Source organism: Rousettus aegyptiacus, unplaced genomic scaffold (genome assembly GCF_014176215.1).
Source record: "Rousettus aegyptiacus isolate mRouAeg1 unplaced genomic scaffold, mRouAeg1.p scaffold_m13_p_2, whole genome shotgun sequence".
NCBI lineage: Eukaryota > Metazoa > Chordata > Mammalia > Chiroptera > Pteropodidae > Rousettus > Rousettus aegyptiacus.
Genome location: NW_023416295.1, coordinates 137,971,095 through 137,989,863, shown reverse-complemented (window position 1 = coordinate 137,989,863; position 18,769 = coordinate 137,971,095). Strand labels below are relative to the sequence as shown.

Below are 18,769 nucleotides of genomic sequence, written 5' to 3'. Positions count from 1 at the left end.
GACTACCCCCCAAAAAGGAAATGAACTAGCTATTTGTGTCCCTATTAACCTGACATTACCAGGTGATATTTTTTTGTTTACTTTTTAACTAGCATCAAGAAATGGCTTATGAAAATATACATGTATTAGCTCAGAATATAGGGAAGTACTGGGTAGGATAAAAGAGAAACTGTATGAAATCAAATAAAGCCAATAATTACAGCAAACACAATAAATCATCTACATCCCTCTAGTTACGAATCAGATTAAAAAAAAAAAAAAGTAAAGTATCTTCCAAAGAAGAGTCCTACACATTTAACAACAACAAATCACCAAGAGTCCTATTCTTTTTTCTATGTAAAATAATTCCTTCACAATCTTTTCAGTAAAAAGCCAGAAAGAAATACATACATGACGGTGTTAATGCCTGAGAGCTGTTGGAACATTTGTAGGCCACAACCCACAATTAAAGCTCGGCGAGTTGGGGGATAACTCAGCATTCTGCAGATCACAGGTCCAGCTTTTTTTAAAAAGAAAGAAAAAGAAGGACACATCTATTATTTTCAGTTCCCACAGTAATCTATCCCATTAGGATAAATTTCCCCAAATTTCCATGAAATCAACATGACTGGACGTTTCAAAACAGAACATATACACTTTTACAGAAATCTAGGCACAATGTATTTTTTAAACAGACTTGGTATATATATATACAGTGTCAACTGTAAGAGCGACAAGAAATAATGCAAGTTAAAGCAATTTATGAATACCAGGAAGACCTACGTAACTGTCAAAAACCATTCTTCCTTAAATTACTATGAGTTATACTAACCATTCTTTGTTCTTCCACTTTCTTGGCAATTAATTATTACCTAAAGTCTATTCAATGTAGGACTACTTACAAAGTCACTGGAAAATTGCTTTAATCAACCCCCCAAATGGCATTCATTAAAAACAATTAAACAAGGAACAGAATTCATTCCAATTTTATTTGCCTAAAGTAACAACATTCATTCTAATCTATTCAACTAAAGTTAGGGAATTCTGGTATGATATCAGACTTGGTTATGGCTACAATGAATGTTATTAATAAAAGTTACTAAAAGTAAAATAAAAATTAATGTTTATATACATACGCGCATATAATTTCTAGATTTGGAATAGATCCTCAAGTGGCATTCAGTGATCATTTCAAAATATAAACAGGCTTTCAAAATATTGCAGATAACCTTGGTGTCTCTATCAGAACTCTAGATCAATTCTGGAAAACTGTAGGTATGAAACACTAAGGCCTTAAAAAGGTGACTAACCTTAATAATTGTTATCTGGAAAAAATTACTAAAAGTACCTCTTCTATTCTCAGAAGTGCTTCAATTATAACTTTACCTTAACCTTAAGAGTTATTCTTTATGGTGTCCTTATGGGACCTGAGTTGACTCTGAAGAACTATGATATTCCTGTTTTTAGAAAAGATGGCCTGAAATCACTGAGCTATTAGTTGCTTAATTAGAGTTATTTTTCCTGGAGTCCAAGTTTCATTAGTGAACTCTAAACTGAGTCAAGAGAGCTAAAATCTAAAGAAGTTCACCATTTCAGTAATCTTTTGGAAATCTACTATTGCAGTTAACAGAAATATAATAAAATATGCTGTTGTCTCAGCAATACAAGTTAATATGAGACATCAAGCCAGGGCGTTAATTAGACCTGAATACTACAGGAATGAGAATATTCACCTCTACATGGATGTGATCATAACCACATAAAGACTTGAATTACTGCAAATGATTTTGTCTCTAAATGGTAAGATGGGACCCAGAGAGAGAAGCACTGATGGTCATTCAAAGCGCGATGCAGTGACAACGCATTTACGAAGCAGGTTGTATTATAAATGTTAAGTTGTTTTATATTCAAAAGCAATATTAAAACCTTGAATATCATCAGAAAAGTTGTGTGAAATAGGTAGATTTTGACAATATTAAAATATTATCTGGATCAGTTATCTGAAGAAGAGTGGGCTTAATTGCAAATTTAGAGATCTATAAATGAGCCACAAAATAAGAAATGTAAACAGCATCCCATAAATAGCTACTTATGTCCATAAACTAAAAAATCCCAATAAAAAAGGTTGTTAATTACCTTCTGTACCATGGAAAATTTATAAAACAACAATGACAACAAAACAAACAAGCAAAACCCCCTTTCAGCTTTTTATGGCCTCTACAAATGAGAAACTGGCCTTCTATAAGAAATCTATAATCTTTGGATATCTGCATCTGCTTTCACTATAAACTGCTCTGTGATTTGATGGATAGATTAGGTAATATTGATTTTGATGGACAAAAAAATAAAGAGAAAATTATGACAATTTAGAATTAAAGTGATTCGCCAAAGTATCAAAAGATAAACTATTACATAAACATCATATCTATTTCCTAGTTTTTGATAATCTACTTTTGGACTTTCTCTTGGTTTGAATTTCCTATTAAAAATAAACAATGACAATTTCTTTAGTAGGGTGGATTTTTTAAAAAATAAGTAAATTTTGGTCACACCAGCTGCACATCTGATTATGCGTACACAAAATTTAAAAATTCCTATTAAAATCATAAACCTAGTTTTATTAGGCAGTAAAATTTAACAAATGCAAACCGTCATTAATCTGTATATTATGGGAGCCAGAGGCAGAAGAAAAAAATCAAATATGTTGATTGGTTGAATGTTCATAAGTGAAAATTTAAAATGCCATGCTCTACTTATTACATCTTTTGATTTTTGAAATTAAAAACATTTTGTGTATACAAACAACTCATACTTAATTAAAAAAAATTGTCTTTAAAATAAAGAAATTTCCACACAATAAAAACTAAACCTCTAAACAACTAAAGTAGGTTGGAAATACAAGATTCATTCAGGTAACACATAATATAATAGAAGCAAGGACTCAAAATAGGTTCATCTTTTCCTTCATTCTGAACACCTCTTACTATAAGTAACTTTTACAATGATTGTCCAAGTGTGGCAAGAGTTCTGATGGCATAAATGATAAGGACAGTCCCACAAATGCAGCCGTTCCTGTGGATGGGTTGTCTGTGAGCGAGCCAAGGCTCTGGAAGCTTCCCCAGGTATGATTCAAAAGGCAACAGAGTATACTCTGCATAAAGCCCTAGCTCTTGATTTCTACTTCCAGCCAAGATGGAATAATAGTTACCAGATTTACCTCCAACACTAAACAACTAAAAAACCACGCAAAAAAAAAAAAAAAAAAAAGAAACAATTGTTCACATGATAATGGAACAAAGGATAGTGACTCCTGAAATTCATGAAACAGATGCGATGAACTCTACAACCATCCCACCTTAATGCCTTGAAAAAGCTTTCAGGCTGCAGTACAGGGAGGGGAAACCAGGGAGACCCTGGTAGTCTCCTTGAGTTGAAAAGATGCAGCTCAGAATCTAGGGATGCCAAGATGGCAAGAGTTCATAGGGCAAAGTGCCAAAGAAAGAGATTCATAGGGGAGGACAGTGAATATCAAATTGTAAGCCTGAAATATATTCCATTTATTGTATATAAATTCTATCTCATAGAGCTCCTAAAAAATAACTACAAGAAACTCTAGAGTCAAGAAAGCTGAAATGGTAAATGGATGCTAAGGAGAAAATTCAGATATTCAAAGGCCATGACTTTCATTTGATTAAACTGGATCCATGAAGTCAGCTATGAGATTACTAGATGAGAACTTCAAAGGATGCAGAATCCTTAGAATTTCCTCAAGGTTTTCTTTGCTCTCGTTTTCCTCTTACTTTTTGTTTTATTTACTTATATATTTTATCACGTCCTAAAGAAAACTTAAGGAAGAAAAAGTAGAACACATTCTGATTAATGAATTAAACGATGTAAACAGTAGGAGGCTTCCTCACTGCTGACAGTTTTCACAGACTAAACTCTTTGTTATAAGATGCCTCTGTGGAGAAAGCAAGGCCTCCAGGAAGATAATCACTGCTCAGCTTCAAATGTTATTCCCTTGCACCTCAATCTGAGTCCCTATGATTGGGCTACAATCAAGCACAGCAGGGACCCAACACCACAGTCCTCTCCTGAAGGCGGCGGAGGCCACTCTCACACCCTGCAGGCTTTCAGGAAGAGGAGGCATACTGGCCACAGAGACACCAAAAGATCAATGAGCACGTCAAGGTTTTCTTAATTTCCCTCAGCCAAGAAAACTCAACATCCTGATATCTAGCTACTAACCAACACACATTTTGGACAGTCATAATTTAGTTTTAATTATTTTATCAACAAGAGTCTCAGTCAGCTCGGGCTGTCATAGCAAAATATCGTAAACAAGGTGGCTTAAACAATAGACCTTTATTTATCATAGTTCTGGATGCTGGGAAGCCATGATCAATGTGCTGGCAGGTTCCTGGTGGGGTCACTCTTCCTGCCTGGTAGATGGCTACTTTCTCACTGTGTGCTTACATGGCCTTTCCTAGGAGAGTAAGTGGGAGAGGTTGATAGTTTAGACTTCATCTAAACTAATTAACTCCCCGAGGCCCCATCTCCAAATACTATTAAATTGGGGGGTAAAGTTTCAATGTATGAATTTGGGGGAGACACATTTAGTCCATAATACCAAGAATATTAGGCATCTGCTCAAATCTCAATAGATTTTCTAATATTCTAATAGCTCTTCATGCCTTATGAACCATTTTCCACCATAAAAGTCCCACGAGGTAAGAAAGAGCTGGTGGTGTTAATGAGGAAAGGAAGCAGAGAAAGACTGGATAATTTTCCCCAAATCACAAACTAAAAAGTATGTTGAGCTAGGACTTGAGCTAACTTCTTATTCATGTCATAAATGCCAAGAAATTTTACATGTATACTTAAATAAGCTGATTTTTTTAGCATAAAAATGTCCACTATTATGAAGAGCATGAGTAACAAAACATGAAACTGAAGCACTTTCAGGTTACAAGAATAAAAATACTCTGCTCATCCCGACTTTAATCTCTTTACTTTTCTCTTTTTTTTCTGGCCTTATTTGCCACTATTTCCAGCCTTACTTCCAGAGTTACCTGTTTCAAAATATTAATTTCACTCTTTTCCTTTCTCCATTCCTACCTTCGGGGAGTTGAACATTGTCTACAAATAATTAGGAAAACAGGCCACCCTGGTTCATGACAAATGCAGCGTGTGTATGAGTTAGACCTTCCATGCTGTCAGAAGAGCCGTCATCCATCTCTAGATGGCTCCCAATTATATTCTCAAAACATCCATTTAAAACATTCTTCCCTCTTGGACTTCCATTGTTCTCGCCAGCCTCTTAGCCCACTTATCATACATATCTCAAGTACATGCTGTAGCCTACTCTGCATTAGGTACAGAAGTATGATGAGGCCTTCCCTGGAGGAGCTCTTATCAGGTGGGAAGGGAGTTACACCCAGAAATAAAACAAGCTGTACTATGGCTTAAGTGCTCTAACAGAGGTTAGTGTAAAGTATAAGATTGAGGAATAGGGAAGGACTCAGAAAGGGTTATGCCAGCTCAGGTACATAGAAAACAGAAGCCATCATTTCTCCTCCCAAACTTTCTCTTTACCCTGCATTGCCTAATTTCACATTAAGTCAGAATCAAAAATGATGGTATTTGGCTATTTATTTCTTCTCCCTACTTTCCATATCTAATAAGTTGACAAATTCTAATGAAAATTAATGTATATGTGCCCAACTTCTTTTCGCGAAATGTCAGAAAAATTTCTCTTGTTTTTGCATCTGTGCCCTGTCTGCCTCCCCAGTTAACTCCTGCCCCAGTTGGGCTCACATCCATCTCCTGAAAGTGCATGGCAGTAAACAGCATTTCTGCACATTAATGTTGAATTTCCAGCTCCACTGCTTAGCCACTGGAGGTTTAAAGCATGTTACTCAACATTTCTAAGCCTCCATCTCCTCCTCAGTTAAGTGGATAAGGTAGTTGTACTTGCCATTATGAGGATTAGAGAAACAAACTTCCTGGCATACACGATGTGTGTTGGTTAAATTGATGTGTCAACTTGACTGCGTCACAGGGCTCCCGATATTTGCTTACAAATTATTTCTGGGTGTGTCTGTGAGGGTGTTTTTGGATACGATTGTGTAAAGCAGATTGCTCTCCCCAGTGTGGGTGGGCCTTATCCAATCCACTGAGGGTCAAAATAGAACAAAAAGAGGAGGAAGGGAGAGTCTGTTCTGTTCTCTCAGGCTGCCTGTTGAAGTTGGTCTTCTCCTGCCCTCAGCCTGGGACTTATACCATTGGCTCTCCTGGGTCTCTAGGTTGCAGAGGGAAAAATTATGCTGTTTTCTCAGCCTCCATAACTGTGTGAGTACATTTTTCATGACTGATGAATGAATCAATCAATGAATAGATAAATCTATCTAATTTAATATAAACTCATCTAATCTAAATCTCCTATTGGTTCTGTTTCTTTGGACAATCCTCATACTAATACATTATGTATTCAATAACAAAACCTTGAATATGGTCTCCATGTCTCCAGTTTCTGTCAGATCAAACCAGCCTCTCCCCTTTGCTGACATCCTATCTCCCAAAGCATACCCACTGATCACTTACTTGCTCCAAACCTTTGATAAGAGACCCATTAGGGCCTATTTCATGAAGGGCACACTCCTGCCTCAGCCTATCTTTCCAGATTTATCTCATGGTACTTCTCTAATACACAATTTTCAACAATCTTTGTGTAACCTGTTTTATATAAAAAAAAAACTCATTTTTACATCTCTGTCTCATAATGTTCCCATTCTTTGCAGTTACCCCTGCTCCCAAAAGACGATACTGTTATCTGAATCATGGTGTCGCCTTTATACCTCTCTTATGCTCTCACTGCAGGTTAATTTGTTTTGCAGGTTATATAACTGATGTCTCTTCTACACTGGATTATAACCTCCACATTGAATTTGTGGGGTGAATGGCTCAGGCTTTATGAGAAAGAAAAGAAAAAGGAAGGGAAGGAGTGAGAAAGAAACACCAGAGCAAATAATGAGTACTAACTTAAGACTGAAGCAATCTGAATATACTACAAGTTATTAAACAATGTTGTGATTAATTATAAATTACCACTAAGATCCTGAGCACACCCATGCTGTTTTCCTCTTCAATATGCAGCAGATGATGTTTGTGATTACAAGCTGGTGCCTGGCACATGTTCTGTTTGAAAGAATGGACTGCTGCTATTGATAAATTCAGCCTCATGTGGTTCAATCATTCCTTCGCAGCTTGGCATTTATGCCAATACATTCCAAAATCCTTCTAAAGCAATCGATTTGCCAAGATGTTGAGTTGGGCTGGCTGTCTATAGATGCGTGCTTATGAGCAGATCATGGAACATTAAGGCCTGTATGTGATGGCTGTGTTAATCTCGTCATTATTATTCCAGGTTGCTAAAGTAAAGACTTTTTTCTCCTTCTGAGGAGAGATGATGATAGGGCTTAATGCTACTGTTTTTCAAACACTTTGGTTTGCCACTACTGAGAATTCTTTCTAAATCCTAAAATATTTTCTTCATCAAAGGTATCTGCATAAACAAAAGCAATCATAAAATGCATCCTCTAGCCAGCAGTCCTCAAATGAGATCTCTAAACTTCATATAGCCATGGGAGAGTGATGTGTTACTCAGGGAAAAAACTATATTAAGAATTACTACTGTAGAAAGCTTTTCTTAAGCAAAAGGAAGCAGCCTTTTTAAAAATAAGTGAGTAATTTTTCTTAAATAACTGTATTCTTAACATTAATTTTGTCTTTGGACAAAGTAATTTTGTAATGAAAGGACACATACTCTTAACCTGACAGTTTTCTGACAATATTTCCATAACAAATTGTCATTCTTAGTGATGTAAAAAAGTGCTCACCTACCCAATTTTTTAGTAAATATTACACCCTAAGATATAAAAAAGACTATCCATGACTTGCATTTGTTAAAGGCTATACAACCATAAGTGATGCTGAATAGCACAAAGAGCAAGAGTCTCCAAATCAGGGCATCACAGGTTTGAATCCAGCTCAGCTATGCAGAAGCTCCTGGACCTTGGGCAGTTTCCTTACCCTCTCTTAGCTTCACATGCCTCATATGTGAAAACACCTATTTCATAGTGTTTTGATAATTAAAGGTGGTAATACATATGAAGTATATCACACTAAGACTCAAATAATGATGCAATAATTTCACCCATCAGCTCTCTACTAGCATTTCTCCATAGCTCAATATAAATTGAAAGTTTTAAATTAAAAATCATCAACAAATGGCATGAGTTTTCCTTCAATGTAAACAAATAAACATTCTTCACTTTTAAAATTCCACAAAATAATTCAAAGAGCCTCACTAACATAAGAAATAAATGAATTCTATACTTATAACTTCTATGTCTTGCATAATTAACAGAACACTCCTACACAGATTACTAATAAACCACTACATGAAAAATCAGTAAGATCTACACCATAGGCTCCTATAATAAATGTTCTATCAAATTCAATGATATGTACTGTTAAACCATTCATACAACCACATAAATTGGAATTATCCCATTTTCTGACTTCATTTTAGATGACATGTAGACTGCCTAGAATTTAAGTATTCATGTATCTCTATCAGACTAGAACATTTTAAGATATACAAACTATGCTTCTAAATATTAATCATTTTCTTGGTTTAAAAGTGTATGTATATAGTTATTTAAATCTTATATAAATATTTGAATAATATTCTATTAGATTCAGGTATTAGACAAATAAGTACCATTGAGAATAAAGATGAAAACCTAACCATGATTCAGGCATTTTCTACTCTTCTTTCCTGCTATATTAAGCTTTAAATGTAAAAGTTACCATGAATAAAGATACCAAAACATAAAAATCAGGCCGAATTAAACGGCTCATGATCTTAAGGTGGGGTAGAATATCCAAATTCATGACTGCTCTGCCAGATTCTGGAAGCATGATTGCTGCATACATTTGTGGTACCCTGAAAGATAACATCTTAAAGGAAAGAGACTATTTTCTGTCATCGTGAAATTCAGAAAATCGTAATTATTCCAAAAATATCCAAGAGCTAAATATAAAAATGAACCAAATATATGAGGCTATAAATGTATTTTCAAATCCCAAAGTAGTTCTCTTGCCCCGTCTTTCTTTTCCCATTCTTCAATTACCTCCACCACTAAAAGAAAATAAAGAAAAAAAAATCATGGTGCTCAACATGTTAAAAAATATCTGAGATAGTTATTAAATATAGAGTAAGGAATAAAAATATTCTATAAAAAGAACTTAGTACTAAGTTCTCCAAAATGGGGTAGGAATTAGAGCATAGAATTAGAGCATAGAACTCAAAATATGCATACTCCAGTACTCTCATCTTTTACTTAGAAAGGTTCAACTCCTAAAATGAATAACACTTGTGGCAGAATATAAATGCTGTTGAAAAGAAATAGGGCAATAACTATATCTTCCACTTGTTTGGGTGTGCTAGGACCTGTGAGATTTAACAATGTCTTTAATGCCATGAACACAACATACAGAGCCACAAGAAACTCCATAAATGTGTCTGGTTGCTAAATGCAAGAGAGTTGGTACAGAGGATCCTGAAGACCTCAAGGTGGATGACCGATTCTAAAATCTGTTTTGCTCACAGTGGCAATCCAAAAGGAGCCTAAATCACAGCATATAAATAAATCAATCTCACTTCTTAGGGCTGCTTTACACACTGGTTATCTTGGCCATTAAAGTCTTTCTACCAAAGATCTGAGTGGCTGCTGAGCTTGACTTAGTAAAAGGATACCAGTCACTCCTGCAGACCTTAGAGGAAAGGGTGACCTACACAGCAAGCATGAATTAAATCCTGGATATTTTTGGAAAAATCTGAAAGAGAAATGCCCTTTAGCTTTAGTCTCTTAATTTACAAATTTACAGAAGGTAACAGTCACTAATAAAATGTCTGACACAAATGACAAAATACAATAATTATATTTCTCAAATCAAATACAACTTATATAACAGGAAGATCAGTTAACTGGCGCAAACATAGCTTCACTTATTCCAGAAAGATGTGCTAAGAGCAACATAGTACCACAATGACCCTTTTAATTTTCTTTTCTCCAAAACCTTTTTTAGCCTAAAGTGATTAACTAAGCATCCTCTCCTCATGAGATAAAGGCCTAAAATAAATCAACACCCAAAAAAGGAAGTTGCTGCACATTAACAAGCTGGTACATTAGCTTCAATTTTAAAAAGCTACTGGATTTCCATAAGAAATTGATCATTTTTATTTCCTATAAAATTTTAAGTTTTTCTGTTCTTGTTATTTTCAGCAGGTAGATGGTATACAAGGGGTCAAATATGTGGTGACAGAAATCTAACTTTGGGCAGTGAACACACAATGCAACATATATATGACTTACTGTTGAACTGTATACTTGAAACTTGTTGGAGTTTGTTAATCAATATAACCATAATAAATTTTTAAAAATTATTTAAAAAAAATTAAATTAAGAAAACAAATTTCTACTTATATGTCTGATGATATGTCACTGAGGGACTGAGCTTTGTAAAAGAAATGGCTTAGGTTTATTCATGTATTATAAAGATCAGTTAAAAATTTCAGTAATTTTTTTTGACAGAGTACAATATTACTATACTTGAAACATACTCATCACTCAATGAAATCCAAGAAAATACTACTCAAGAAAGAAAGCAAAGGAAAACTAAAGTTCACAAGTAATATTTAGGAGTGATTAAAATTATTTTATTAACTTCAGGTATAAAGCACATCCCTGAGTAGCAGATTTAAACAAAACTTGGACATGAGAGATTTGCTAGCGTAATACAACACCTATGGGAAACAGGGCTTGCCCGTAATGCAAGGGTTGTAAATATTCCTTATTCTGTCATACAGACATACACATGTACAGATGTATGTATGTGTAATATATAAATATATATGTATTTGTGTGTGTGTATCTTGTGATCATAGCACACGATAGCTTTTACTACTGCTTTTATGTGCTATCTTACTATGGAAGTGGGGGGAGAAAGAGAGAGAGAAAATTATCTTGTAGTTACAGCGATCACCATTATAAAACCTCTTATTCCTCGCAGACATTCACTTCCTGATCCTCCTTACCTCTTCTCCACTCCTACTTGGATGAGAAAAATGTATCACTGAAGACATAAATTTTTTTTTTAATCACTACAGCAATTGTTCCTTCTTCCACATTTTTGATAAATTCATAGGCATATATTCACAAGTCTAAGTTCTAAAAAAGTGTGCCAGAATTTCAGAAACTGTATGGTAGAAATCAGAAAAAAACATATAACTGTATTTGATTAGCATATTTAGAAGACAGAAAATATTTGTATTCAGTGCCCTCTAGCCAAGAACAAATGTAGACGTCAAACACTTGCATTGATCAACCCTTAAGCATTTTCGCTAAATCCGTTTTGATGACCATAGCACAGGATAGCTTTAAAGGATGCTTTTATGTGCTATTCTACTGTGTATCATAACTAGGTAAGGAGAATTCAAAAGATATTTCTCCAGATGCTTTTGTTATTAGATGTCTGTGGATATCTAACCTTATTTTCTTGGCATTTTTTTTAATGTGATTGTTTTTCATTAAACAGATTCTTCTAATCTTCTAATATGACACAGACCATAATTTTACTTGATATGGCTTGAGATGTTCTTCTAGATAAATATGTCTCTCTAGGGATGAGGTCAGTATTTGAAAATCTACATATGGCTGTTTTATTTTGAGGGATGTCTGCAGTTACCATATGGTCAATGGCAATGTGTGAAGGGAGTCAGGATGTGCTATTTAAAATACTGTCTGAATTTTGAGCTTCTACTTAAAAATGCTTTAATCTATCTACTTTTTCTGATGGCCGAAACGTAGTCTTTTAAAAATGCAATCTGCCAACTGTACTGCAAAATTCAATTACAAAATAAAACTTGTTTCTATATATTTTCAGTTGAACACATATAAAAAGCATATATTATACTCACTATTGGAGATGTGGAAATGATTCTAATCTTGCTACTCAATTTGTTCATGGGTTATTTAGACTATATTCTAGTATGGTTCGTGATCATGTGAATGTACAATTTAAATAGAAGTAAAGCAATGTGTAGCTGGATGCTTCTCAGGGATATTCTAGAATATCCTGTCCCCTGAGGTCCCTTAAAACACCAAGATTCTATGACTCTGATGATGAAAACTATTTTAGCAACATTTATGTTAAAAATATATGCCTCTTTATCTGAAATATAGCCATGACATAACTGTTCTGTAGGTATACAGGAGTATAACGAATCTTCTATTTGAGTGAGGTATGTAGTTATTATAAATTATTCCCATTCATTATTCATCAAGTTACTATAAATGTTTTAGGAAAATAGTGAAAACCCATTTTTTCCAGCACTTTTCTAAAAAGTTCGATTCATAAATATTCTATTTAGTCTACTGGTATAAAGCTCTTTCACTTTGTTGTTATATGTCCATTTAGTCTTTTAATGAAAAAGAAACACATTTGTGTGAGAGTTAAATGGATGTAAAGGACAAAGCAAGCTAAATCATTTCTAATAAAAGAATTGACATATTTAAAACAAGAAAATGGCATTTTCATAACCTCAAAAATGTCTGTTCTAAAATGGTATTTTGACCTACAGAGTCATAACCTAAATAGATTTTACCCACATATATTTTTGACCTCACTTTGCAAATTACCTGAAATCTTAAACCAATTCAGAAGCTACCTGATGCAAATTCCTGTAACTTACCTCACTTCCATTCAATACAAAGTTACTCAATATCATTACCTGTTTCTTTCCCTTCTAGCTCAGTGAAAGAATTTCTTTCCTCTCTGAGCCTCCATCTGTGTGGTCCTTCTTACTGTCCCTTCCTCCCCTGGGACCTTGCACATCATTATTCTCCTCCCTCTCAATCAATCCCTCTATCCCAATTATACCAGACTACAGTTTTAATATCTTTACATTTCTTGGAAGGAATAGGTCTACATGTACTTTCTCGATTCTGTCATTATATCTTGTAAGTACCCCTACCCCATCCTCCACCATTTTATTGAAAATACTCTCTCAAAAGGTCATTAACGAAATTCTAATTACTAATACCAATATTAGTCATTCTCTTTGATAGTCTTACATTTCATGCTATAACCGATCCTTCCGTAAAACTCTCATGTTCTTTGCCTTCTCTTTATACTATAGAATTTTGTTTATCCTCCAACATTTCTTTGTTCCAATACAGCAACATTTGCTATAGAATCCTTTTCTTGTTATTTTTATGTAGGCATTCTCCAAGGTTTTACCACAAGTCCTTTAAATTCTATTGTAGCCAGTCTTTTTCTTCCCAAACTCCATCTTTTAATTTTATAAAATTCAACAACACACACGCAATTTTTATGTATAATCCCGTACTCCTTGATCAGTAATATATGTAATATATGCATCCTGATCCTTCCATAACTTTTAGATCTAAATCACGTTATTGCATTTGCTACCATGGAGAACATTTTTCACTACCTATAGTGGGAATCCCCTACGTGAAGCCTCACATAAGAAAATAAGTAAATGCCAGTGAAAGTATTATTTCATTTTTCTTCCTCTGGGACTGCAAGAATCACATAACTGAGTGCATTATCCTTCCTACTATGGCTGACAGGAGACTCAGAATCAAATATGCAACCAATTGTTAATAAGTGTTTATACCTTTATGATTGGTAATATACATACCTACATGTTCTCCTCCTGGTGCTGAGTTCCTAATTTTTAATTTCCCGTATCATTATTTTTTTAAAAATTTTTTAGTTCCACTTTATAGAATGTATTAACTTTTAGCCTCCTTAAGTCATTTAATATATGTCCAGACATAACCAAACAAGCAAACGAATAATGTAGAACAACTATAGGTTCTCAAGAAATACTAAGTCGAATTCATTAAACCACTCAGTTACACACACGACAACATATGATATTCCTGCTCTGTATCCCTTTTTTCAGATAAAGTGTATTTAAAAATCCTTCTGGAGATATCCCCGGTTTTGGTTTTTCACTCCTTGTATACTACTAGGGTTAATCAACAAATGTGTTTTGTTAAGTGTCCTCAGATTGTCCCATACTTCCATTCCAGGCTTTGTGACCAATTATCAAACTAACGAGCAACTATAATCATGTCACTTCGCTCTTCAAGACATAATTTCAGTGTTTCCCCAAAACTTAGAAACTCCTTCTTATGGTGCTGAAGATAGTCTGGTATCTGGCTTCAAATCTAATTCCCATAAAACAGAACTTTGCATCTCTCAGTGAACACATATACTTGCCATACCACGCTGCCTAATTTCAAGTCCTCCATGTTCCTGGAATGCTTAAACCAGTCCCAAATCTCCTCCCCATTCCTGCCTATCCCTTCAAGTCCAGCTGGAATAATATCTTATCAACAGGGTCTTCCCTAATCTGATTCAAATGTCAGAATTATTTGCTTGGTCCTATTTTTCACACTCCTCTTAGATCACTTATAGTTTGACTTTGAACAATGACTATTTTTATAGTTTCTTTATCCACCACTAGGTTTTTAAGCTCCTTAACAGCTGAGTCCATACGTTTGTGCATATGTTTATTTTCTCAGTGTGGCTTACAGTAAGTGCTCACTGAATAATTATTGAACTAAAATAATTTTATTTATATAAAATATTTCCTTTAAACAGTTTTCATCTAATAAACATTTATTTCTTTTAAGATATAACATTAACAAGTAATTTGAAATGTCACCACCTTTGTCAAAGGTATAAGAAGTTTATTAATTATAAGCTATTTCTGTCATTTCAGAATTGGCTTGGGTCATTCTCTGGGTAGATGAAATCCCTAGGCTAGTTTGTTTCTGGCAGTAAGGAAATTAACATGTGGTTTCTCTCATTACCTCCTGACTCACTATATATATCATAGTTCTAAATCATTATAATTTACATTAGGGGTTTGAACAATGTACATGCCCATAATGAAAAATGAAAATGTTGTTTATGTATAAAAATTGACTGTGGTGCTCTACTTCTTAGGAAATCATCTGCTAAAACACAGTGAAAAACTGAAGGTATAAAACAGGCTCTTCATCAAGGCTTTTCATTCATATCCTTCTGCTCAGCTGAAGCCTGTAAGAATTACATGGTAGAAATACAGGAACAACATTTATGGCTAAAGTAGGGCAGGAAACATAGCCCACAAAGCCCAAAGCCCTTCTGCTGGGAAACATTTCCCAAAAGCCTTCTGCCCAAGAATGCAATTTATGCAGATGATGGTTAATTAACATGACTCATCCATTACACTACACTTGCTAATGATCTCAGTTCTTATTTCACTGAGAAAACAGAAGCTATTAGAAGAGAACTAATTCATCTTCTCACTACCACAATGGTCATCACCCTGTATCTTGACTCATATCCTCTGCCATCTCCCCACCTCTTACCCCGCACAAGGCTAACCTCTCTACTTTTGATCTGAATCCCACCTCTTTAAGCTTGTAGGGAACATTGCTCCTGTAATAATTATCCATCTCCGTATCCCAATGTCAGTTTCCCCTATCCATTGGATCCTTCCCATCAGCATATAATGTCTATGCAGTATCATCCATAGTAAAATAAAACTGAAAAATCAGCTTTTAAATAATATACATGACCCTTTCTGTCCTAGTTTATAGAAAATCTCCTTAGCAGTCATCTGTCTATACCTCATATCTCCACTTCCTTACCTTCTGTTCTCCTCAACCCCATTCTAAGCAGACCTTAATCTCTACAAATCCACTGAAATTGTTCTTGTGACGGTCTCCAATTACCTTCACTTTGCAAACCTAATGATTCAACTTCAACTAATGGCAATGAAGGAAACAGTTGTTTCTTCCTTCCTTCCTGAAACACTTCCATCAGTAGTTTCCAGAAATCACTTTCCTTTGGTTTTATTCCTACATCACTGGATGCCTCTGCTCAGTCTCCTTGGCTGGATTCAGCTCCTAGACCTGACCTGTAAACTTTGGAATGCGCCAGGGCCCAGGTCTCTTATTTTCTCTTCATGCATGTATTCCCCATGGAACTCCTCCAATATCAAGACTCCCAAATTAACACTGCCATGCCAACTTCGCCTTTGAGCTCCAGACTCACATGTCAAACTTCTCACTCTGCACCTGCATTTGAATATATAATCGGCATTTCAGTTTGCACTAACAAAACAGTACTTTTGATTCCCAAGGAATTCATTTCTTTTTCAGCATTCTCCTTTCCATGAAATAAAATCTCCATTCACTCAGCTATATGGGCAAATCTTTCTTTCACACCTGTCAGTTAAATCTATCTACTTAGGCTTTTTGTTCATAGCATTAATAATTATCAGAGGTCAAGTTATGCATTTGTTTTCTTGTTTACTCTTTACCTCCCTCACTAGACTAATTTCTATTGGGGCCCTTGATTTTTTAATGCCTATCCCCAAGAACAGTCTGTGCCTTACATATTTTTTGAAAGAATTCTTCCGCTTCAAAAGCTACAACTGCTTTTGATTCAAGGCACATTTCCAAAGATTCTGATCTTTTCCAGAATCAGTCAGTGGAAAAAGCATATGCTCTGGAGTCAGATATGCCTGAGTTTCTATATGAACTCTGCCCTACCACCCCCCCCCCCCACCGCCAGCAGCATTATCCTTATCATCAACATCAGTTGTTAGGCACTTACTGTATTCCACTGTTTAAAACAAAATGAAAAACAAAGACAAGACTTGAACACTCCCTGAGCAGACAAAATCAGTTTAATTATAAAAACAAAGCTTAAGTTAACTTGGCTTGGGTCATTTCTTGCTTATTATGCCTCTGAAAATCATAAGCCAAACTTAAACTGTTTCCTGAGATTGATATGAAATAACAACTGACCAATTCTCTACCATTAAAGAAAATTCTAACATTATAATCAATCACTATGAAGAATAAAGTCACTGCCTTACCACTATAAAAGCTGCTTTGTAACAATATACCCCTGAGCCTCGGTCCATGTTTTGGTTTGAGAGCTCAGGGTGCACTGTCGTCTTGAAGAGTGAACAATATAGTTTTACTAATTACTATGTTGATGTTTCACTGGTTTTACTTTTGCTATTTCTGAACTTTTGACACCACAAATTATGTTAACTTCTTTATACACATCATTTAATTCTAATGAATATATGAAGTGTTATTCCTGCTATAAGGATCATAGAACTGCTAACTGGTACAGCTAGGATTTAGTTGAGGATTTGACGTCAGAGCCCCTTATTCTGCAACCCTAGTTCAACAACTTGTCCAAGGTCTCCCAAAAAGTTATGAATGGCACAGAGAGGACTCAAGCCCATATGTGACCTCTGCTCATGTTCTTACTAACTATGCTGATGCAATCAGTGTCCTCGTCTATGAAGCAGGGTGATGATGACACATTCCGATGATGTATACACACGGCCCAGACAGAGCATGCACTCAACAGTTGCTAGCTCCCAGTCTTAAGTTCTGACACATATACACTTGACTGCATTTTTAAAAGCTTCATATTGTTTTCAAAATTTTTCTTTAGTCTCTGTATTTTCTTCCAATATTTTTTGAAGTACTTCTTCATGGAGATTCTGAATATAAATACTACAAAATTATTTTACAAGGTATGTTCAAACTTACTAAGGTATATCACTCACACACGCACATATACATATGTACACACATACATCTATATAAAACAATTTGTAACATTTTAGAAAAATATGGAATAATGATGACTATCATTGAATATCAATTCCTATACACTATCTGAGAAGTTCTAAATTATGAATTTTGGTAAATAATCCTACTCCCCTTATAATGTGTTTATAACTTTTCTTTGTAAATTTTTACATAATTTTTCATAGAAAATTTAGAGACAAATTCATTTCTGCCATCAACATTTCCTAAATGTTGAATCAATCAAATGTTTTGGGTTCAGGCACTTTAATGTGTTACCACTGAATTATAGCTCAATTTTACTTTACCATTCAGAAATCTTAGGACTCATACTACTATCGAAAAAGCATATATTCTTTCTGTACAAGATTTTTCTTTTATATCACATCGCCAAATGCTTTTGCAATGCCTGGAAAAGGGCTGAACTGCTACTCACTATGGTGATTTTTACAAATACGTCCAGTGTAGACAGACATTTAACAAATTTTGAGAGCAAATTTCATTTAGGCAAACTGCATACTTTCTGTTAAATACTAATTTTAGAAAATTGAGGGAGAGGAAAAAAAATCATTCTCTTCTACCTGGCTTACACTTTATTTTGTTAATTTGCTATGGAATAGAAAGAAAATAATGCCCAAGGAAGAAACTGACAAAGCTTTGCGCTCCCTAATGTTAAACACACAATAATTTTAACAACATAAATCCTTTTAAAGGCAATCTATTTGCATTTTTAAATTCCTGTACAAAAATAAGTACATGGAATAGGCTTTATTCAAGGGAGTACTTAGACAATATCTACACTTTTCCTATATTTGTGCCACTGAAAGGTAGTAGAAATTTTCTAAATTCTCCCATGACAAGTCCCATTAATTTTAATTGACACTTCATATTCCCAGCCTACCCTTGCCAGATAAAACAGTTTAGAGACTGCAGTTAAATGTAAAGTTTTCCAGGGAGAATCTGAAAATAAGTTATAAGTATTCAAGTAAGTAAGCCACATGTCTGGATGAAGATTTATTTGA

The 18,769-nt window shown here is 34.8% G+C and overlaps 1 protein-coding gene across 1 annotated transcript in view; it reads right to left on the bottom strand.

Moving 5' to 3' along the window:
• The window catches only part of SLC2A13 (solute carrier family 2 member 13), a 286,045-nt gene that overhangs the window by 154,529 nt on the left and 112,747 nt on the right, over nt 1-18,769 (bottom strand). The window contains exon 4 of the mRNA XM_016151690.2: nt 391-499. Coding sequence (XP_016007176.1) covers nt 391-499 — 109 coding nt within the window. The remainder of the gene's footprint in view (nt 1-390; nt 500-18,769) is intronic.